Genomic DNA, 23220 nt, shown 5'->3' with positions numbered 1-23220 from the left:
CCTTCTGTTTTGAATCCTTTTTAAAGGCATCAACAGCAAAACAGCGCTCAAGGAATATCTGTCTTCCTTTCAAGGCAGATCATCCTCCTGGTTGGGCCTATCAGGCCGTCTGACCTGATCCTTTATGTGGCAGATATCAATTGGCTGAATAGCTGAACTGGCCAAAGAAAAGGAGGTTTTTAATAATGACTCCAATTTCTTGTCAACAGGGTCCTTCAAGCCCTGTAGCTTATCCACTGGATAAGTTAAGTTCTTGTTGAAGGAAGAGACTGCTGCATTTCTTAACGAACCTTTGATCTATGGGATATAAAAGGGAAAAACCTTTTAAGAGGAACAAAATCCTGTCAGCATATTCCCAATCAGCATACACCGCCTGCTCCAGCAGGGGGTGTAGGGGGAAAGCCTGTTTGGCCTGAAGAGTCCTCAGGGATCCCAAGAGGACCAGGGGGGCTCAGTCACCTCTGCTTTAAGAGGTAACTTAAAGGCAGCACAAATCATTTTGGTCAGAGTCAGGGTGAAAGCCTCTGCGCTGAGAGGCAGACATCCACTGGATCTCCCTTTGTCCAGATTGCTCAGAAGCACACTCATCTGCCGGGCACTTCACCGAATCCTGAGCTTTTAAGCTTTTCCCCATTTTCAACCCATTCCTGCTCCAACTTGGAGACTACAGGGAGGGGGATCTGTCACGCTTCTTGCCACCCTGCGGGATGGAGACAATCATGCCAGCAATCCTGTGCTTTAACCCGGCTAGGGCTGAGGACAGTTCATCCTTAGTGATAAAGGGTGAAGCAGCAGCGTTGACTGTGGACACAATACCAGGTAGGCGCAGCGGCTCAGATTGCCCAAAAGCCTCTGGTCCTTCAGGGGATACAACACCAGGGATACGACTAGGTTCATCAGGAACTACTGATGAAATAGATGTGCCCTTCCCTGTAGTGTTAGTTCCATGCCTCTTTTTGGAAGACATTTAATAGCCAAAAAGAGTAGTTGGGTGTAGATTTAACACACCTCAGAAGGGAGACCATTAAATAGGGCTCACCAAGCCCCTATGCAACAATCCGGCTAAGCACCATAGCCTGACATGCAACACTTGGTGACTCATGTGACCCGGGTAAGGAGAAATGAACCGCTGCAAGTGTCTGTTCAGAGCCTGCTCTGTGTCCCACAGCTGCCTTCTGGAAGCACCGCATGCTTGGCTTACACAGCTTAAATAAGGTGTGACTGTAAATCTTTGTGTGCCCAGATAAAGGCTACTGCGCATGTACAACAAAGCCGTGGACACCAAAAAGCAACTACTGTACGGATCACAGTGGCAATCTTGTGAACACACGTGCGCCACAAATAATTGTGCACCATCATACAGGTAAAAAACAGCCAGACACAAGCAAAAACAAAAAGCAAACACCCACAGCTAGCCCAGGTACCCTTTCATGTTTAGGGTCCACTCCCTTGGACCTGTACAGCACCCTGCAGGAAATGCCTTAGTGCTGTAGTGTCCAGGATTTCCACTACGCAGGGTCCAGTGCCCGGAGGTCGCTTACAGGCAAAGTCGAGTCTTCTTTGCGAGTCTCAGGTACCATTTATCTAAGCATAAAAGCCTGTGTCAAATGGTCATTCCCTTGATTAATTTTTGCAATTGTTTGTGGAAATAGAGACCTGGAGCTCAGAGAGCTCAACACACCATGCCATGAGGTGATTTTCAGTGCAATTATGTAGGGTGACTTTGGTGTGATTTCAGTAGATTTGGCTTAAAAAAATATGCCAACCACATCCAAAAGTAGCACAAGTACCCCTTTCCAAATTACAGCACACAGAGTTGTGTGAACCAGCACTCCTTGGCAGCTGGAGTTTAACAGCTGGTAGCCACATTAAGTTGACAAAAGAGAACTTTTATTAACATATCTTCAGCACAAGGACTTGTGCCAAGAAATGTTTTTATATATATATATATATATATATATATATATATATATATATAACATTTCTTGTTCTATATATATATATATATATATATATATATATATATATATATATATATATAGAACAAGAAATGTTATATATGATATATATATATATATATATATATATATATATATATATATATACACACACACACATATATACACACATATATACACACACATACACACACACACACAGTACACACACACAGTACAGACCAAAAGTTTGGACACACCTTCTGATTCAAAGAGTTTTCATTTATTTTCATGACTATGAAAATTGTAGATTCACACTGAAGGCATCAAAACTATGAATTAACACATGTGGAATTATACATAACAAAAAAGTGTGAAACAACTGAAAATATATTTCATATTCTAGGTTCTTCAAAGTAGCCACCTTTTGCAGCAGACACATCTCTAGAACTGTTAAGAGGAGACTGTGTGAATCAGGCCTTCATGGTAGAATATCTGCTAGGAAACCACTGCTAAAGAAAGGCAACAAGCAGAAGAGACTTGTTTGGGCTAAAGAACACAAGAAATGGACATTAGACCAGTGGAAATCTGTGCTTTAGTCTGATGAGTCCAAACTTGAGATCTTTGGTTCCAACCCCCGTGTCTTTGTGCAACGCAGAAAAGGTGAACGGATGGACTCTACATGCCTGGTTTCCACCGTGAAGCATGGAGGAGGAGGTATGATGGTGTGGGGGTGCTTTGCTGGTGACACTGTTGGGGATTTATTCAAAATTGAAGGCATACTGAAAATAAAAAAAACTCTTTGAATGAGAAAGGTGTGTCCAAACTTTTGGTCTGTACTGTGTATATATATATATATATATATATATATATATATATATATATATATATATATATATATATATATATATATATAAAGTTGGGAGAAGGTAGGATAGCACAGGCATAATAAACCATAGTTTAGGGTTACTTACTTAATAAGTTCAACTGTTTCAGCAAACATCGTGTAGGCAGGCTTTGGCGCATTAACATCAGCTTCCATTGCAATCCCGCACTCAATGAAAAACATGGCTGCATCTAGGTAATTGAATGACTTTCCGATCTTGTCCGACTAAAGCACAAGCATAGAAAAGATAAATCAATTAAATTAAAAACTAGGTCCTATGTGTTGACAAAAAGCGTAATCTCAAGTGAAAGTACCTTTTTTTACCTTAGGTAGCCCATGAATGACCTAATTTTCTTTCCTTCACCCACAGGGGGTGGGGAACCTTCGCAGCTGGCAAAACAGGATTGCTGCTAGCGGCTATAGCTGCTGGTAGTAATCGCATGTCAAAAAATTGACAGGCTGGTTGTACTCAGTCGATGGTTAATCAGCCTGCCCAAACATGGATCAAAATTCTGATTTATGTACAGTGAGGGAAAAATGTTTTTCAGGAATGTAAACACAATTTCTAAGCACTTTCTTCAAAGCACAACTAAGGGCAAAACTTTTTTGCTTCACGAAAAAAACTTTATTAGAAACCATAACTATAAAAACGTATGTTGAGCTGAAATCTTGAAACAAGAGGGAGAGGGTGGGAAGCCCAGAAGCCAAGGGAAGAGTGGTTTACAAATTGAGAGATCAAGAGTGCGTAACCTCATTGGTGAATTGGTGCCTCAGTTGGCACTAATAGCTTGACCATAGAAAAGGGAATAAGATAAGAGGAAGGAAAAAAAAGAAAAAGGATCGGTTTATGATTTTTGCAGTGAAATGTGTATTTTTATATTTTTCTATGTTTTTCTCAAATCTGTCTTTGTTATTTTGTTTTTTTAATAGGACAGGGAGGTTATCGCCTTAAAAAAACAAAACAAAAAAACATGATTTTTGATCTCTTCCATGTTGTTCAGGTAGATCTCTAGAGTCTGCCAGGGCTACTACTGACATCACTTGCTATATGGTGGTGCAAGGTGGTAGTCTCAGGATTTTATGTCTACACAGACATTTGAAGGTAAATAACTTGCATAAAATGTAATCTTATAGAAAGATTTTTGCTGAAATGAATGGTCTAGCGATTATACTGTATACCCACATGTAAACCATAAACACCAATAACCTTTTTTTAAAGAAAAATATCATATATTTGCAAATTGAGCAGGTGTATTTTGAATTATTGTGCAGATGACACCCAGCATTTGTGCAGTCTAAATTCTATCCATTGAAAATGACAGCCTGTGATGATCCAGAGCAAGTTTACAGCACAAATATTTAAAGATATCATTTACAATACTGACTCAAGCACTGCAGTAGGAAAGGGATGATGTGACAACCATGCCTTGCTCAGCTTAGTACAAAGTATAACGAGAGGGTAAGGGTGCAAACAAAGTTTTTGTTCGTCCTTGTAACACTGTATGATTCAGAGGAAACGCCAACTGTTTCATGACAACCTTCTAGCAGCATGGCTTGATTTAGTAAAATACTGTCATTAAAAAATGTATTATTCTTATTTAGTAACTTGCCTTGAGCCCTGGTTCACACTGGGTACGATTTGGAACGATTTGAGATGCGATTTGACATGTCAAATCGCATCTCAAATCGGCGGCAATTGTCGGCAATGGCACCGTCCTAATCAGTGCGACGCCGCATCTGCGATTTCAAAAAGTAGTTCCTGTACTACTTTTTGCGATTTCGGGCCGCGATTTACATTAAATTGCGGCCGAAATCGCGGCAAAATCGCGGTAAAATCGCGCATTTTACCGCGATTTGAATTTGCAGCAGTGTGAACCTAGGCTCACTCTTGTTACAAAGGAGACAATGATCAATTTGATAACACTGCACTATTTTAGTAGCATAGCATGGCTCTCATCCCACATCTGCCACTGCTTACGAGTAAACATCACAGGATGCGAAACATGTCAGCTCTTTTTTCCTAATCCACTTCTTGTTTGACTGCATGAATTTTGGCTGTTTTTTCCCATTTGAATTTTTGTTGTTTTTTCATGTTTTGAATAAAGACATGGTTTTTTGAGGAGTGCAGCGATCCAGGATTTTTCTTTCATCTCATATTAATGTATAGCTAGGAGTTTCTGCTGGGGAGTGGTTATTCATTCTCACAGGAATGTAAACAGTAAAAACCAGCAGCCTGCCAGGAAACAGATGGCAAACCCTATGTACATAACACAACAGCTTTGAGATAAAAACAGAAATATAAGAGCTGATGGCTTTGCTCAGTGCACTGTAAAAGGGAAATCTTTAATTCACATTTTAACACTGATGCCTTTAAAGGTACTGCTAAACACAAGTTTTTTTCACTATTCTGCATTCCAAGCAATTCTTCTGTATATGCAGCCACCCCCCTTCAATCCTGCACCTTAACATTTGCCAGCAAAGCTACCAAATGCATATCTTTGCTTACTTTAAACTTGAAGTAAAAAAAAAGACATACAGTGCATACAGAAAAGTATTCTCAGCGCTTCACTTGTTCCACATTTTATGTTACAGCCTTATTCCAAAATGGATTTGATTATTTTCCCTAAAATTCTACAAACAATACCTCAAACAATACCTTAATGACGACATGAAAGAAGTTTGTTTAAAATCTTTGCAAATTTATTAAAAATAAAAAAATGATGTACATAAGTGGTCACAGCCTTTGCTCAATACTTGGTGAAGTGCCTTTGGCACCAATTAAAGCCTCAAGTCTTTTTGAGTATGATGCTAAAAGCTTGGCACACCTATTTTTGAGCAGTTTCTCACATTCTTTGCAGGACCTCTCAAGCTCCATCGGGTTGGATGGAGATCGTCGGTGCACAGCCATTTTCAGATCTTTCCAGAGATGTTCAGTCGGGTAAAGTCTGGGCTCTGGCTGGGCCACTCAAGAACATTCATAGAGTTGTCCTTTAGCCACTCCTTTGTTATCTTGGCCTTGTGATTAGGGTTGTTGTTCTGTTGTAAGATTAACTTTTGCCCCAGTCTGAGGTGCAGAGTGCTCTGGAGCAGGTTCTCATAATGGATGTCTCTATACATTGCTGCATTCATCTTTCCCTCGATCCTGACTAGTCTTGCAGTTCCAGCCGCTGAAATACATCCCCACAGCATGATTCTACCACCACCATGCTTAAGAGCCCATTCACACAGGGGAAACACAACTTCTAGCATGACTTTGGGAGGCAACTTGGACACGACTTGAGTATGAATCATCAGGCAACTTACAAGTCAACTTCAAGTTGCCTCCAGGAACAGTACAAGGCAACTTCAAGTCACCTCCAGGACAGGAGGCTTTCCAGTGGCCAATCAAACAACAATCAGCTCTGTGGGAGGGAGGGGTTTGCCTGAGAAATGTATGTGATCTTCCTGTATTGTTGCTTCAGTTAAGACAGTGATCAGACTTCTGAGGCGACTTCCATTGAAATCAATGGGTACAAGTTGCCTAGAAGTCGGATTGAAGTAGTACAGGAACCTTTTCTGAAGTCGGAGCGACTTCAGTAGTGTACATTAAGACGGCTCCCATTCACTTCCATTCATTTTCTCGACCGCGCGACTTGGGGCAACTTGGGTTGACTTGAAGTCGGATCCCAGGTCACCCCAGTGTGAACCGGCTCTTACTGTAGGGATGGTATCGGACCAGGTGATGAGCGGTGCCAGTCTTCCTCCAGACATGACGTTCCATCAGAGTGATTCTTTGTCACCTCCCTGACTAAGGCCCTTGATCCCCCCCCCTGACCGCTCAGTTTGGCCAGGCGGCCCGCTCTAGGAAGGGTCCGGTGGTTCCAAGCTTCTTCCATTAACAGATGATGGAGGCCACTGTGCTCAGTGGGACCTTCAATGCTGCAGAAAATTTTCTGTACCCTTCCCCAGATGTGTGCCTCGATACAATCCTGTCTCAGAGGTATCCAGACAATTCCTTGGACTTCATTGCTTGGTTTGTGCTCTGACATGCACTGTTAACTGTGGGACCTTATATAGACAGGAGTGTGCCTTTCCAAATCATGTCCAATCAACTGAATTTACCACAGGCGGACTGCAGTCAATTGCAGAAATATCTCAAAGATGATCAATGGAAACAGTGAGTGTCATAGTAAAGGCTGTGAATACTTATGTACATAATATTTTATCCTTTTTTTTTTTTTTTATTAAATTTGCAAAGATTTCAAACAAACTTCTTTCAAGTTGTCATTATGGGGTATTGTTTGTAGAAATTTGAGGAAAATACATTTTGAAATAAGGCTGTAACCTAAAATGTGGAAAAAGTAAAGCGCTGTGAATTCTTTCTGGATGCACTGTACACCCATAAGAAAACATACCATGACATCAGCTTTATGTTTTAGCTTCTTGGCCTCCTTCATGTAATGTTCTGGTGAATATAACCTAAAGCGAAAAACAGATATTTAATGCACACCTCTCACCCGACTCCAGGATTCAGACAAGAAATAGGGGTAAGCGTATAGTGCATCCGGAAAGTATTCACAGCGCTTCGCTTTTTCCACATTTTGTTAAGTTACAGCCTTATTCCAAAAGTGATTAACTTCATTTTTTTCCTCAAAATTCTACAAAAAAATACCCCATAATGACAACGTGAAAGATGTTTGTTTGAAATCTTTGCAAGTTTATTACATTTATTAAATCTTTGCAAATTTGAAGATTTCAAACAAACTTCTTTCATGTTGTCATTATGGGGTATTATTTGTAGAATTTTGAGGAAGATTTTGAATTTAATCCATTTTGGAATAAGGCTGTAACATAACAAAATGTGGAAAAAGTGAAGAGCTGTGAATACTTTCTTGATACACTGTATATAAGCTAAGCATAGTGAGAAAAAGAAATACAATAGACGTACTTTTCTTCAAACTTCAGCTGAGGTCTGGTTGGCTTGGCAGTACCATTTGGCAAAGAAGGCACTGGGAAAGGATTTGTTTTATCTGTAGAACCCTGGAAATTTTTATTAAAAATGGTTAGTCCATAACTGATATGTAAAATATACTAAAACTAATAGCTATACAGTAATTTGCTCATAACTGTAGAAAACAAAGCAGTAATTAAAAATGTTATTATATTTAATAAAAATACGAATGTGTAACTTAAGCTCCTAAAACATTTACACTACCATAATTATTTTATGCTAAAAACTTAACATGCCAACATAGGCCCAGATTCACAGAGAGCGGGCGCACATTACGCCGCCGTAGCGCAAACAATGTACGCTACACCAACGCAGCTCAGAGAGGCAAGCATGGAATGCACCAAGCCAGTGCTGCGCTGGGTTTCGAAGGCGTACGCCAGCGTAGGTGGAAGTGGGTGTGAGCCATGCAAATGAGGCGTGACCCCATGCAAATGATGTGCCGAGCGCCAGATACGCATCACGAACTGCGCAGAGACGTGGACGCATCCCCCTGCGCATGCTCACAACCACGTTGGAACAACTGCCTAAACTACGCCGGATCACTGAGTATGGCGTGAACGCAACCTACACCCAGCCAGACACGTCCAACGTAAAATACGCCGGCTTGTGTTCCCTGGTGCAGACCTTTGCATGTCTGCTGTTGGGTTACTCCTCCTTTATGGGGAATAACTTTACGCTGGACGTACAACTTGCGCGCACTGTGTTGGGCGCACGTATGTTCGTGAATCGCCGTATTTCACTCATTTGCATATTTGAATGGCTAATCAATGGGAGCGCCACCATGCGTCCAGCCTAAATGTGCGCCAGCGTAAGCAAGCTACGTCGGCGGGGTGTAGCCTGGTTTTAGGCGCATATCTGTTTGTGTGTCCGGCGCACAGATACGACGGCGCACATTTGCACTTACGTCGGCGTATCTTGTTATACGTCGGCATAAGTGCTTTGTGAATCTGGACCATAGTCTCATCCTTCTTTACAATGATCGATAAGCATGGTTATCCTTCCAGAGTATCTATCAAAAAGTTTTTTTTTTTTTTTTTCTCGATCCAGACTAGATACCTATTAGTGACTTATTAATTTCTAGTATTACCCATGTAGACAATTACACATTAAAACTTGTAAAACATACAAGCCAGTAAATACAATTACAATAAGGCAATCATCTACAGCAGCCTTTACCATGAAACTTGCATCATTTTGCAAAGGTAAGCATGGCGCACTATGGCACTTGGTTCCACACCGAGATACACATGTGCTGGGTTGATAAAGGCAACACATTTTTCCTCACTGTTGATAAAGTGGAGATAATTTACTAAGACTAGGTTTACACATGTCTGGTGCGAATTTCCCCTCAGTTTGACTGCAGCTGAACAGCGATTTATATGTGGATTTTTGGAGCCGGCGCTCCTCTGCGTCTAAGACATTATCTGGTTGTTAGAGATGGGCCAGAAAGTCATGGATGGATGACTCATCGCCTATCAGCGAGGTTCCCAAATGTAAAAAAAAATAAAAAATAAGCAGCAATAAAAAAAATTGTGTAAAAAAAAAAAAAATGGCCTGGGGCCCCCCCCACACCAAAATTAGCTGAGCCTTTCTTTTTCGGTCGGTGGTGGATCTACACCAGGGGACATTGTTTTGTTTTTTTTAAGAAATTGTCTAAAGCTGTCTCTGTTTTTATTTATTTTTGACACTTTTTTTGGTGAATGAGTGCAGGCATCATCCTGGTATAACCACTTAAAGTCCATCAACGTACTGGTACGTCGCTGGTCAAGTGGTTAAAACAAAAGTAAACTCAGCTGTTCAGCGGCTCCATGCTGCGCAGTTCTGTCCGGGCATTTTTCAATAGGGGGCATTTCCCGACAGGACACCGGCAGAATGGCTGGCTTCTGTTGAAACTGGCTGCTGTACACACGTGCCGAAGGAAAAAATAATACTCAATTCCTCCATCAACAGTGTTGATGGTCATCCCAAAGGATGAGCCATGGGGTACAAGTTAGCCACACATCAGAAGGGTGTAACTATATCTGTTTTCAAGTAACAGAGCTTGCATGAACTTTATATTGGGATGGTTGGGCTGTTGTTGTGTGTCACCGTAAATGTTACAAAATATAGTAGTCATAAGCAGAAGGAACTTTTCTGTTACGCTGATAGTAAAAAAAAAGTGAACTTCTATTTTTCAGTTAACTATACAATCCATGTAGAGAAGCCAGCTAAACATTAACAAATGTAAAAAAAAATTGTGCTAATTTAGCATATAAAATAAAAAACTCTTTGACATAGATAAACATTTGCGTTGCAACCCTTACTGGTTAAAACCTAAACCTCAGTGCATGCCTTTTTATAGAAGTTACATAACTGAGCTGGAAAAAAAATGAACACATTTGACTAATTTGCATTGTTCAATTTTGACCTTGCCACAGATAGTGCTCCATGTTTCTGCACCCAGGAAGAATTAATAATAGTTTTGCTAAGCACAGCAGATCACGCACTCAGTCATCCAAGCTTTACAGAACAATCTACTCAAACTATTTTGAACATTTATACAGAGACCAAAGCAACGCAGCATTTTGTCCTGTCATCCACAGATGTACATTTCTTTCTGCCAACATCAGCGAAAATAGGTTAGATGGCATTTGCTGCTGCAGAGAACCACACTGATGGCTGAGGGAGATAGAGATGACCAACTTTAATCAGTGAACCTACCTTGCTGCTTTTTGGGCGTTCGATACTTGTTTCCTCCACCTTTCTTTGTTTGGGAGTAGTATGTTCTTTGCTACTGCTTTTTTTGCTGCTTGTGGTGGATTGCTGCCTGCAAGGGCTGCTCTCACTAGGATGTCTCTTGTGTGCCATTTTCTCAGGTTTTTTGGGCTGCGTGGGAGATATGAGCTTCTGATGTCGGTGTTCCTTATGAGAGTCCTCAGGAGAGATTTTAGGCACTCTGGATAACAAAACAAATGCAACATATTGACTTCATGCAACTTTCAAAACCTTTTTGTCCATCTTATACTGGGATAGGCACACAGTTAACCCTTTGATCACCCCAGATGTGTTGCCCCTTCCCAGCCAGTTATTAGTACAGTGACAGTGCATATTTTTAGCACCGATCACTGTATTAGTGTCACTGGTTCCCACAAAGTGTCAGAATGCACGCCACAATATCGCAGTCCCGCTATAAGTCGCTGATCGCCACCACTACTAGTATAAAAAAAAAAAATCCATAAATATATCACATAGTATGTAAACTCTATAACGTTTGTGTAAACCAATCAATATACGCTTACTGGGTTTATTTTTTTTTATTTTTTTTATAAAAACATGTAGCAGAATACATATAATTCCAAATTTTTGAAGAAATTTGATTATTTTATTATTAAAATCATTTTAAAATGTATTGGATAGGTTTTAAAGCAGAAAGTAAAAAATATTGTTTTCCGTTTCAAAATGGTTGGGTTTTTATTTTTGTTTATAGCGGGGGGGGGGGGCGGGGGAAATCCTGTGGTGATCAATTAACACCAAAAATAAAATAAAAAATACAAATTTTATTTGGGTACAGCATTGCATGACTGTGCAGGTGTCAGTTAAAGTAACGCAGTGCCATACCGCAAAAAAATTGCCTGGTCATGAAGGGGGTAAATTTTACGGAGGACAAGTGGTTAACCAGTACCACAATAAACTGAATGAAAGGAAAAACTTATACCAAAAGATACAGAAAAAATTTCTCTAGATGGCAGAAAGTTATCTGGAGATATATATACATACAGGGCTCTTGATAGGGGGGACCACCGGTCCTCATGTAGGGGGCCCAATCACACAGGGAGGGGGGGATTAGTGATGGGACAACAATCACAGATCTCTTCATCCAGCAGCTAAAAACTTGTCTCGCCTCCTCTCCCTGCTGTCAGCTTTTATCTGCTGATAAAGACAGTCGCCCCACACTAATCCCCCTCCCTTTAAGGGTGTGCCCCATCCAGCACTGGCTCCAATGTTAGCACTGCTAGGTGAGTTTGTTACCTCTAACTGTTTCTCTCCTTGCAGTTCCTCCCTTCTCATCTTCCCTGTCTGTCTGATCCCGGAGCTCCAACTGCCCTGCCTGTACATTTTTTAATCTCCTCTTCATTTTTATTTATTAACTCAGTTTAATCTTTTAGATTTAGCAGGAATTCTGGGAGCTATGTTGTATTTGTGTCTGCTAATGATTTTATTCTATTTTTTGTGAAATATAGCTTTAAATATTTTCGGGGGGGGTTATCAGGTAGTCTATACGGGGGCCCCACGATTTCTACCAGCAGCCCTGCATACATGCGTACACACACAAATAGTTTCTTTAGAAACCCCACTATGTGTTTGTTATGGGCTCCCATTCACAGCCAATCTAAAAATTATTGAAAAAGGTTTCCTCGTCTTTGTAGTTGCTTCTTTTGGAGCAAGTTTATACATAGAAATTGCAAACTGCCTAGAGAGTACCGTGTATAAACCTGCCCCAAAGGGTTGACTACTCCTCTAAAAAGTCATCTGCATTGGATTGTTTTTCAGAGGCATTTGAATGGTTGCTTGGAGGCAATGTTAACCATTGAAAGCCCGCTGCACCACACAACAACCATGTGAAATACACATAGTTGCGGTGTGCTTCCATTCACTTGAATAGGTTGTATTTGTCTATTGGTAAGGCCAGCCAAACGTGACCTGTGGTATACATTTTGGAGCATCGCTACTGCTGCAATGGGTATAAACTTGATTGTTGGGGATGTTAACTTGCTAAATGGGTGGTTCAGAGGTTAAAAAAAAAAAAAAAAAAAAAAAAAAAACCTGCTTTCATGTAAACAAGGCCTTCAAGGGACAAACAAAGGGAAAGTGAATTAAATAATGTGCCACCCAAGCCTCAACATCTTTAGGCCATTGTTCCACAGTGTTCAAATCTAGTTAATATTTCTAGTTTAACTGATAATGAGATCGGTCAGCACTGTACAGACAGGGTTATTTATAATAAATACAACTCTACAGTCCCCTCCTTAACATTACATAGAAGGGGAAAGCTGCTAAGCAACTAAGAAAAAGGGAAGAAGCAATTATTAAAATCTCCTGGGATGTGACATTTCTGGAGCACATGGTGAGATCTTATACATGTGCACACGCATAGCCTGGTCTATGCTAGAGAACTGCCAGAGACCAGCGGTGTGTCTGTGCATGCGTGGATGATTTGGCACATGCCCAGTATGCAGCAGGGTCTGTGCTAGGTTCTGTAGACCCGATAAAGACTTATGGCTTGTCTACACATTCACCAGACCCCATTAAAGATGGCGTCATTGGAGAAAAGAGTACATAAAGAAAGACAGTGCTGGGATCCATGGTCTAGTAATTCTGTTTTTTTTTTTTAGAGAGAGGGACAAGTGTTTATATATGTTTTTTTTGGGGGGTAGGGGGGCATTAGGCAAAGTTAGGTTCCTCTTTAATGTAAAAGCTACGGGAATGGGAACACGCAACAAAATATAAAATTGGGTGTTATCCCAAATCGGCGGCAAAAGTGGAAATGTGTTTTAAAAAGTACTTTTTCGACGATTCCTTGTGACTTGAAGAGGCCTTGGTATCATTATCCAACTTCATTTTCTTGTGTGTTTCATGCAATGTATTTTTTTCTTTTACTTCCACCTGGCAATAAGCAAGGAAAAAAAAATAAAAATTAAGCAGAGAATTTTTTTTCAAATTAAGAGCAAGCAATCAAACTTACGTAAATTAGTATTAAAAGAAGTAACGCTTTAATGAATAATGATTAATACGCACCTAGGTGGATGCAGCTCTGGTACAATGTCCCATGCCAGCTCTGCACGGAGAATTAAGTCATCACTCACTGCTGATTGTTCAGTTCTCCCCCTTCACTCTGAGCACAAAGCTGTGACTGTCTGTCTGTAGCCCTCTGCTCTGCCCCTCCTGTGCTCGCTGGAGCCCTGGGCTGTGGAGGGGGTGAAAATTGCTGGCTGAGCCAGGTGCCAGTCAAGGCCTCCTACACAGCCGCTTTTTCTGTATATCAGTCAAATTATAACACCACAATGAAACCTTCAAAGGCAGAAAATAGTAGTGTCGAACAATGAAGTTATGTGCAAAGAAATGCTAAAGAACGATTGGTATAAGAAAATATCTCTTTATAGTGGTAAAATTCCAGACTGAATATTACGCTAACATAGATGAAACTTGGAGATGCAGCATCATCTCTCAAACATGGGAGATTCCACAGACCCCTACCTTTTACATCTAATAAAAATACACAAGAATGCAGACTGCATCCCAGGGAGACCCACTGTCTCAGGACAGGGTAGTTTTACTGAAAATACCAATAGACCAGTTGACACCCATCCACTTGAAACCACATTCACTTATTGCAAATTTTGGAAAACATTCATATCCTGGAAAATGTATAGGTATTGCTGTAGATGTGAAGTCGCTGTACAGCAACGTTCCCCACACAATAGGAATATAAACCTTAAAAACATTCTTGAAAAAGCCCAAAATCAAAGGGAATACAAATACTTTTAGTATTTATTAGAATGCACTTGGATACAAGGAGTGTAACTACCAAAAAAATATATTTTACAATTAGGAAATACCAATCCTAAAGCTGGCTACACACTATACAATTCTTTTACAACGTTCCTTTAGGTTTACCAAAACATATAATATGAGGTCAAATCTAAACACTTTCAATTTGTATGCAATCAGGCAGGTCCTTGCACTACATAGCTGAATGTAATTAAATCTAAAGGAAACTGAACAACAAAAATTGTATAATGTGTATCCAGCCTAATGCTTGTAGAATGTATGGAAAAAGACAATTTATTTAGCCAAAACGTACAGTTAGAACCGGTTCACACTGGGGCGACTTGGGATCCGACTTGAAGTCGCCTCAAGTCGCGCTGTCGAGAAAAACAATGCAAGTGAATGGGAGCGGTTTTAATACACACGACTCGAGTAGCTCCGACTTCAAAAGAAGTTCCTGTACTACTTCAATCCGACTTGTAGGCGATTTGTACCCATTGATTTCAATGGAAGTCTGATCTAAGTCTGATCACTGTCTTAACTGAAGCGACTTTCCAGGAAGATAACATACATTTCTCAGGCAAACCTCTCCCTCCCTCTCCTAGAGCCGATTGTTGTTTGATTAGCCACTGGAAAGTCTCCTGTCCTGGAGACGACTGCAAGTTGTGTTGTAAATCGCCCCAGTTCGCCCTGTGGTTCATGCTCAATTTGTGTCGGAGTCGCCTCTGAAAGTCGCGCTGGAAGTCGTGTCGCCCTAGTGTGAACCGACTCTGAAGGTAAACTGTAGCTCCCTTTTTAATGAAAAATATAGTTGCCGTTTACAAACATCTTCCATCATGCAAAAAAATACCTAACCAAATTGTGGTCTCAGTTGCCCAGCATGCCCTACAGTTGCCAATGGTGAGAATTGCCCATTAACATTAGATACACATTGCACATACTGTAAACTTTGGCATGATTGCACAAAGAATGGTTTGTCCAACAAAACTGTTGTGGCGAGAAACAAAAAAATATTGCTTGAGATCATCTAACCATCAGTTTATTACAATTCATTAAACAGGTGAAAGAGCACTCAGTGGTCAGACTATGGCCGTGCAATCCAACAACCAGATAATACCTATGGTCAAAAGATTAGAAAGAATAAAGATAGGATAATTACCGAAAGAGCACTTTACGCTGCATCTACATTTTATTGTGTGGTGTTCTTTGCATAACACTGCAGGGAAGACTCGTAAATCAGAGTAAAGCACTAGAGGTCAACCGATATGGGCTTTTCTCTGGCCGATGCCGATATTTAGAAATCGGGGAGGCCGATATATGATGCAGATTTTTGTGGCCGATATTTGGATTGGGATGCGTTATGGAGGGGGATGGATGGTGCTGGCTGGATTGAGCTGGCCGTGAGTGGGGGATGCGTTGTGGAGGGGGATGGATGGTGCTGGGTGGGGAATGCATTGTGGAGGGGGATGGATGGTGCTGGGTGGGGAATGCATTGTGGAGGGGATGGATGGTGCTGGGTGGTGAATGCATTGTGGAGGGGGATGGATGGTGCTGGGTGGGGAATGCATTGTGGAGGGGGGTGGATGGTGCTGGGTGGGGAATGGATGGTGCTGGGTGGGGAATGCATTGTGGAGGGGGATGGATGGTGCTGGGTGGGGGATGCGTTGTGGAGGGGGATGGATGGTGCTGGATGGGGATGAAGATGATTGAGTTGCATTGTGAAAAACCGACGTTACTTACCGGTAACGGTGTTTCTATGAACCTTCCAGGACGGCACCCGAGAGATGATGGCTCCTCCCCACAGGAAACACAATCACTTAACAATTTAAAAGTCCCCACCCTTCCCCTTGATCCTCAGTATGAATTAGAGTAGTCCTGAACTGGTTCACAAGGGACATTGTTGCGTATAGGTACTTACCACCTAGCGTTTAGCTTATCTTTTCCCTCCACATAGGGCGGGAAGTAGGCCTGCCGTCCTGGAAGGTACATAGAAACACCGTTACCGGTAAGCAACGTCGGTTTTCTCTCATCACCTTCCAGGACGGCACCTGAGAGGATAAACGAGTAACCAACAGGCCTACTTTAGGGTGGGACCCTTGCCTGCAAGGTCTTTCTGCTAAATGTCAGAATCTGATTTTATTTCACCACTTCCACTCCCTAGTGTGTGATGAGGGTATCCTAGCTGGATCATGAAAATGACCTTCAGGTCTGCTCCACCTATGCTCCTGTCTCCTCTGTGGATGCAGAGTCTAGGTGGCACGTGCTCTTAAAGAAAAAAAAAAAAATTCTGAGAGCTTGAGTATTCTTTAGGATAGAAAGGTTGGCTGCGCCAATATTCTAGCCATCGTGGTTGATAGTGTCTGCAAAGCTGCATAAGACCATCCAAAGTTTAGTCAGAGATTTGTTCTGTGAAACAAAGACCTACTTTGATCAACCCAGAAAAAAACATGTGGTTTTAGGCCACTAGTCTGTACGGGAGAATGGTTTAGAAAGAAACAGGGTCTCCCGACTTACAATCCTTGTGGGTCCCCCTTTTTTGTTTGCCATAGTCCTGGTGAAACAAGGAAATAAACCCACTCAAGGATACTAGATTAAGGGAAGTCTATTCCCTTCACTCAAATGACTGGACAGGTATGTGACCAAGCAGGGCGTTTGGTGTGCTCCTGCACTCCCTTCAGTCCACCTGTCCACCTCCATTCATTGGAATGCATGTGACTTTATAGCGAGGACACTTATTGGTCAGTGTCTGGACCACAGGATGCCTTGGCGTGGCTCGTTCGTGCGTCCGCCAATACGCGTGGACAAACTCCTGTCTCCAACGTACACTGCTAGACCGGACAAAACGACTGCTCTGCAAGCCGGTTGACAAGCAGGTCCCATCCTGGTCATTCCCCATTTCTGGGTTCCTTCCCATCTGAATACTGACATGTCAGATGTGAGATTGTTCTATATACCCTAGGCTCCTTATAACCCTGCGAGTCGATCATTAAACTACGCAGAAAAGAAGCCTGTTACAAAATTGCGAGTAACCACTGCATTCATTGGTATATAACAGAAAAGAACAAAGGTGTCGGGGAAAGAAAACTTTTCACCGCCCCCCGCGTATAATATGCAGATACATTTTACCCTATAATCTCAGGGTAAACCCATGAGTGCCACACGCCAACAGAATACAGTATTCTGTAAAAATCCAGTGTTTGAGGTCATGATCCACTCCACGCACCAAGGAGTGTTAAGTTAAGCAGATCCCTACCACAAGGGACCAATGCCATAGTAGGAGTAAAAGATGAATATTGGTTATTCATATCCAGTTCGTCCGAGGGGGTGACATGAAGGACATACACTGAGCTATAAAGCTATCGGATCGGGAGAACCAGTCAGAAAAAATCCTGATGCTGAATTTTTTTAGGCAAACAGCCCCTAACAGCGTAACCCCTTTCCTACTAAAAAGAACCTGCTAGGTGATTTTATGACCTCCTTCCAGTGTCCTATAACCCTACTGGGTTCAGGTCTAGGGAATGTCTCTGGCATGCCTAGAAGTAAAGGCCCGCAATCAGAAATCCTGTTCCTTCCATGTGAATGGAAAATAAGGTCTGAAATAAAGTGACCAAAATGTCCCAGATATACAGGTCCTAGATCTTGTATTTCCGAAGGACAGCAAGCTCAGACTTAATATGGAAAGACAGATAGACACCCCCCAGCCTCCACTGCTGTGTTTTCTGATATACAGACACCTGTATGATAGAGAAGACACAACCAACCTTAGGTGTGTATTTCTCATATGTAGTAAGATACCATATAACCTAAGCCCAGAGAAAGGACAGAAGCTCCAAGTGTGAGCTTCTGATGCTTAATAGGTTTATAGGTCCTACATTCAACAGAGAGGCCACTAGCCAATATGGTGTTTTTTCTGAGTAATAAAGAACGCAGAGGACACAGACACCTTCTACTGCTGTGTTTTATTTATGTGCAGCGACCCAAGGTAATAGATTCAGGACAGGAGGACAAGAACCACTATAGTGTTGTCTATTCCTGACTCTGACCGCAGTACGGTCTTCCAATCAACAGAAAATAATACTAGCACCTATAGTATATCTCTGATGATCATAAAAAAAAAAAAGCAGTCGCATGGCCAGTATGACCAAAAGGACATATGCGGCCTCAACCGTGTATTGCTGGTGTTTTACTCCCTGCAGTCATAACTAGCAGAGAGTGGTATTAGCATACTTCAGATAAACAATAGGGTATAGGACAAGGGACCGAAATTATACAAACAGTAACATTGTGTATTCCAACACCCACAGTCATATACCTGATAGAAACGCCACTAGCAAGAAAACTCAATGCTGTGCGTTTCTGGATAGTAACAGTATACCGTCATGAACCCACAATACCAGTTGTGCATTATTTTGATTAGAAAAAAACTTGGAAAGTTTATATGACCAACAGCATGTTGTCGGCAACCCAATGTGTTACTTAATGCAACCTTGTCGGGTCATCTAATCAACAGAAATGTCACTAGCAAAAAAAGGACCCTTAAAGCAGTGCATATCTGAATTTATAAATATCCTTAACAATAATACAATGCTATGCGTTTCTGATCAGCAAAATTGTATAGTCATATAACCAGCAGAAGTGTCGCTATCAGTAACTCAGCGTCATGCGTTTCTGATAAGTAATAGTGTACCAACATGTAACCTCCAGAAATTTTTACCAACAGTAACTCAGTGTGGTATGTTTCTGAATAACCATAGTGTGCGGTTATATAATAGAGGTGTCACCGACAAATCAATGTCATGCTTCTCTGATAAGCAATAATATACATTCATGTATCCGACAGAAATTACACCGACAGTAACTCAATGTGGTATGTTTCTGAATAACAATAGTGTGCGAATATACAATAGAGGCGTCACCACCATTCAGTGTTATGCGTTTGATAAGGAACAGAGTACCGTTATCTAATCAATTTTAGGCATTTCTGGTGAGTCATAGGATATCCCTTGATCATCAGTCTACATATATACATACACATATACACACACACATATATCTCAGAAATGACCCAAGATAAACCCATGTTGTGCATTTCTGATGTGCGGACAGACCAACGCTCTATCCTAGCATAACCTGAGTTTCAGATATTGATCCTTCATCCCAGTGAAGGAACATGGTAGTTCCAAATACTGGAAATCCGAGGTGTGTGACTATACCACAATAGTGGTAGCTGCTATTCTGCTATTGCAAAGGTCTGAGTAGGTGTAGCTGGTCCACACACAGGTGGGAGCTAGTCCAAGCCTTTAAGGTCTTAACGAGCACAGTCTCAGAAATCAATTAGGTCTCTCATGAAGAGGTGACCATAGTCTCAGGCTGGAGGCAATCAGACACCTGTATGGCTGATTTTCATAGCTTGAACACAGGGGTTTGTACCAGAGAAACTCCCAATTAAGGGTTGCAGGCTAGCATTTTATGCTTCTCACACCACCTAAATGGCTTGTTGCCTGAGCCACAAGAGGTTTAGATTAACTCTAACACACTGACAGATATACCAGCAGTGTAAGGAGGAAGTGATCGGTTGGAACTTGGGAGATGTTGTAACCAATAAACAAACCCCCACAAGTAGGGTTGCCACCTCATCCCTTTAAAAAGGAACACATCTGAATTACACAGGTTCTGTGGCTGATTAAGGTGGTAATTAAACTCACTTGGTGCCTTATCTGCATTAAATTAGCCTCAGAACCTGTGTAATTCAGATGTGTTCCTTTTTAAAGGGATGAGGTGGCAACTCTACCCACAAGGGTAATATACCCACTAGTATGCCCCCTGTTGGGCCTATCCTAAGAGCTTAGGAAGTCAGTTTTTTGGCTAAAAAACCTAACTGCACCCTTGTGATCTGCCTGTCAGATTCATGGCAGGCTGGCCCTAACTGGATTGAGCCTTGCTCAGCCCCCTTTTTGTGAGATTATTCTAGGGATTTTATAATCTCCTCAGAGGCCTGTATTTGCCTGCAGGAGTCCAACCAGACCCTCTAGGGTGAAGGGCTCCTGTTTAGCTTGGCTTACCATATCCTCCCTGTCCTCCTTAAGCTTCCTCTACCTGGACTAGAGGGAATGACTGAGAGCGGGGGAAGGGCACTAGGTTCCGTTCGGACGAGGCATTCTTGGGAGGACATGTCTTCTCTAGGGATAAGCTCCTCTATGTCAGACCTTAGTTACGGACTGCCTGGCGGCTTCATGGAAAGTTTTTCCTTTCTCTGCCAAGTTATTAATGCATTCTTAGAAAAAAACAGGGCTTTGAGCGGGAGTTTGTCTACCCACATATTTATTTTTAGAGGAGCTATGCCCTGTAGCGGTAGGAGACTGTTTATTTGGGGTCTCCTGGGATCCGCTGGGGGGTTTTTGAAGACAAGAGATATACATATATGCATAATATTACTTTGTCCTCCCCCAGGACTGCAGGTTTGTACTGGGGAGGTGAAAGGGTGAGAAGTAAAAACCAGCCCTGTGCTGGCTGGCTGGCCCCAGAGACTCAGACCCTGAAGACCAGGACTCTCACTCCCTTTCCTCCTCCCTTTCCAAGGGGGAATGTACTCACTGCGCCCCGACCTGGATCTGCCTGCAGTCACATTTGCCTTCATCTCCTCCTGTCCATGAGGAGGTTTGGCTGGGTCCCCGGCTGTCGGTACCTCTTGTAAGGGCTATCCGCAAGCCGACCCTTCCACCGCCACGCTTCTCTCCGGCGTCCCTCCCGGGTTGCGCTGTGAGGCAAAAGCCCACCTTCACTCAGAGAGGCTTGGAGCGCAATGTTTCCAAAAGTAGGAAGCAGTACCCAGGAAGAGAGAGCTCTTCAAATGGCGGCGTTTCTTCCGCACCCTAGCGATGGCAAGCCTCCCCGCAGCTCAGAGCGCTGGTGCACGCCTGGGGCGACCTGTGAGTTAGACCCGAAGGCCTACAGGTTAGTTCAGCCCTCCCCGGCCTCCCTAGAACCTGTCTCAACAGGGGTACCTTCGACCTTTCCGGTCTCTAGGTTTTCAAACAAAACAAACGTGACGATGTGTTCGGGAGAAACACAATCAATACTGAGGATCAAGGGGAAGGGTGGGGACTTTTAAATTGTTAAGTGATTGTGTTTCCTGTGGGGAGGAGCCATCATCTCTCGGGTGCCGTCCTGGAAGGTGATGAGAGAAATGGATGAGGATGAGAGTTACATTGTGAAGAGGCTCTCCATAATGTACCGTAACTCTCATATCCACCCAGAGACATTCTCATCCATTTTCACAATGCAACTGAATGCCAGCTTGTCCGTCTCAGCCAGGTGTCCCATCAAAGGAGATTAAATAAAGTCTGCAGGGGGCACAGCAGCACACATTACATTTTTGTGACTTACCCTCCATCCATGCTGCTTTCTGGTATCTATCTGCATGCACCTGATAGGGCTAGGTGCATGCAGATAGACGCTGATGAGCTGACCGGCCAAACACATAACAAGCAAAATAGAAGCAGCCAGCAGGCTCCGCCTCAGCAGGAAAGGAAGAGGAGATAGTCCTGGCCACGATCACCTGCTGGGAGGGAGTTACTAGTCAGACAGGCATCAGTGGCGGCTCGGGCTTGTGACATGATGTTTGATAATGATGCTATCTTCCTCGGCTACAGCCTGCCGAGGTAGGGGGGCGGGGCTGGGCGGTGCTAGTGAAACTTTTTTCTCTTTTCCGCTATAGGGGCCAGCCAGCGCGCGCAGGCTATCGACGGTGCGGGTGAAGGATTAATTTCACATGCTGCTGTAGGGGGGAGCAGAGCACTGGCCGAAAATCTGCCTAATTTTCTAAATAATCGGCCAATTTCTTAAAAACGGCCAAATATCGGCCCATACATCGGTCGATCCCTAGAAAGCACTGTCCTCTTACCTTAAACAGGTCACTTGACTGGTTTTCTACTACCTCTCCCAGCACAATATTTTCCCCAATTCATTACAATATATAGGGCTTCACTTGCTTCAGAGTTCTGAAGCTAATGAAGAAAAGCAACATGGATGCTGCTTTATAAATGGGCTCATTACAACCAATGCAAAGTGACAAACACACACACACATATATACAGACATACACACACAATAAATTAGTATTCTATATATTTAGATATATTATATTAATCAGGTAATATTGTAGATGCCTGTAGTACAGGGGTCAGCAATCTGTAGATCGCGAACAGGTGTCTGGTAGATCTCACTCTGGGCCTGCTAACCCGCCATCCCAGAGCATCAGAGTGCAATGCAGAGGGACTACTTGTAAAGTTGAAGCCGTAGAAGGGAGCAAGAGCCAATGCCTTCTCTGTAGTGCTGGCTCCTGTCCCATGCTGAGTGAAACCAACCGCACTGCACCTCTTATCCCGGCTAGCAATCTCCAGAGTGGTGCCAGCAGCAGGAAAAAGGAAATTATCAGGTTAGTGTAAAGCAATACACTGGGTATAATAGTATGGGGTTTCTCTTTACACAGGCCCCCAACTTTACGTGTAAAGAGGAGAGGGGGTGGTATGGTTGACCGATGGGGGCTGGGCCTACATCCCAAAAAGACAGGGTGGAGAAGGAACTCCCCCTTACGGGACTTCAATGGCCCAAGTAGTAGTAGTACACAGAGTATGTAAAAGTATACAAAATGTATTGAAATTTAAACAATTACAATTTGAATTAATAGGTGGCTATAGACATCTAAATTACATAGATATGGCAAAAAAACAATAGAACAAAACTCGAGAGGTCCAGGGACTACTGTGAGAGGGTCATCACAGCAAGTCGCACAGACCACAGCCGACGCGTTTCAGGAAACTCCTCCTTCAGGGGTATGTAGAGCAATTTTGTTTCTATATGTTGCCAAAGTAAATGCAAGT

The 23220-nt window shown here is 42.4% G+C and overlaps 1 protein-coding gene across 4 annotated transcripts in view; it reads right to left on the bottom strand.

Moving 5' to 3' along the window:
- AFF1 (AF4/FMR2 family member 1) overlaps positions 1-23220 on the bottom strand; it is a 234418-nt gene that overhangs the window by 17686 nt on the left and 193512 nt on the right. For all 4 annotated transcript variants that reach the window (XM_040326684.1, XM_040326690.1, XM_040326698.1 and 1 more), the window contains 5 exons: positions 13356-13456; positions 10514-10748; positions 7751-7842; positions 7218-7281; positions 2912-3048 (listed from right to left, as the gene is read on the bottom strand). In XM_040326684.1, the coding sequence (XP_040182618.1) occupies positions 2912-3048; positions 7218-7281; positions 7751-7842; positions 10514-10748; positions 13356-13456 (629 nt within the window). The remainder of the gene's footprint in view (positions 1-2911; positions 3049-7217; positions 7282-7750; positions 7843-10513; positions 10749-13355; positions 13457-23220) is intronic.

The sequence above is a fragment of the Rana temporaria genome, chromosome 1, assembly GCF_905171775.1.
Source record: "Rana temporaria chromosome 1, aRanTem1.1, whole genome shotgun sequence".
NCBI classification, from domain to species: Eukaryota; Metazoa; Chordata; class Amphibia; order Anura; family Ranidae; genus Rana; species Rana temporaria.
This window is presented reverse-complemented; position numbering and strand designations above follow the sequence as displayed.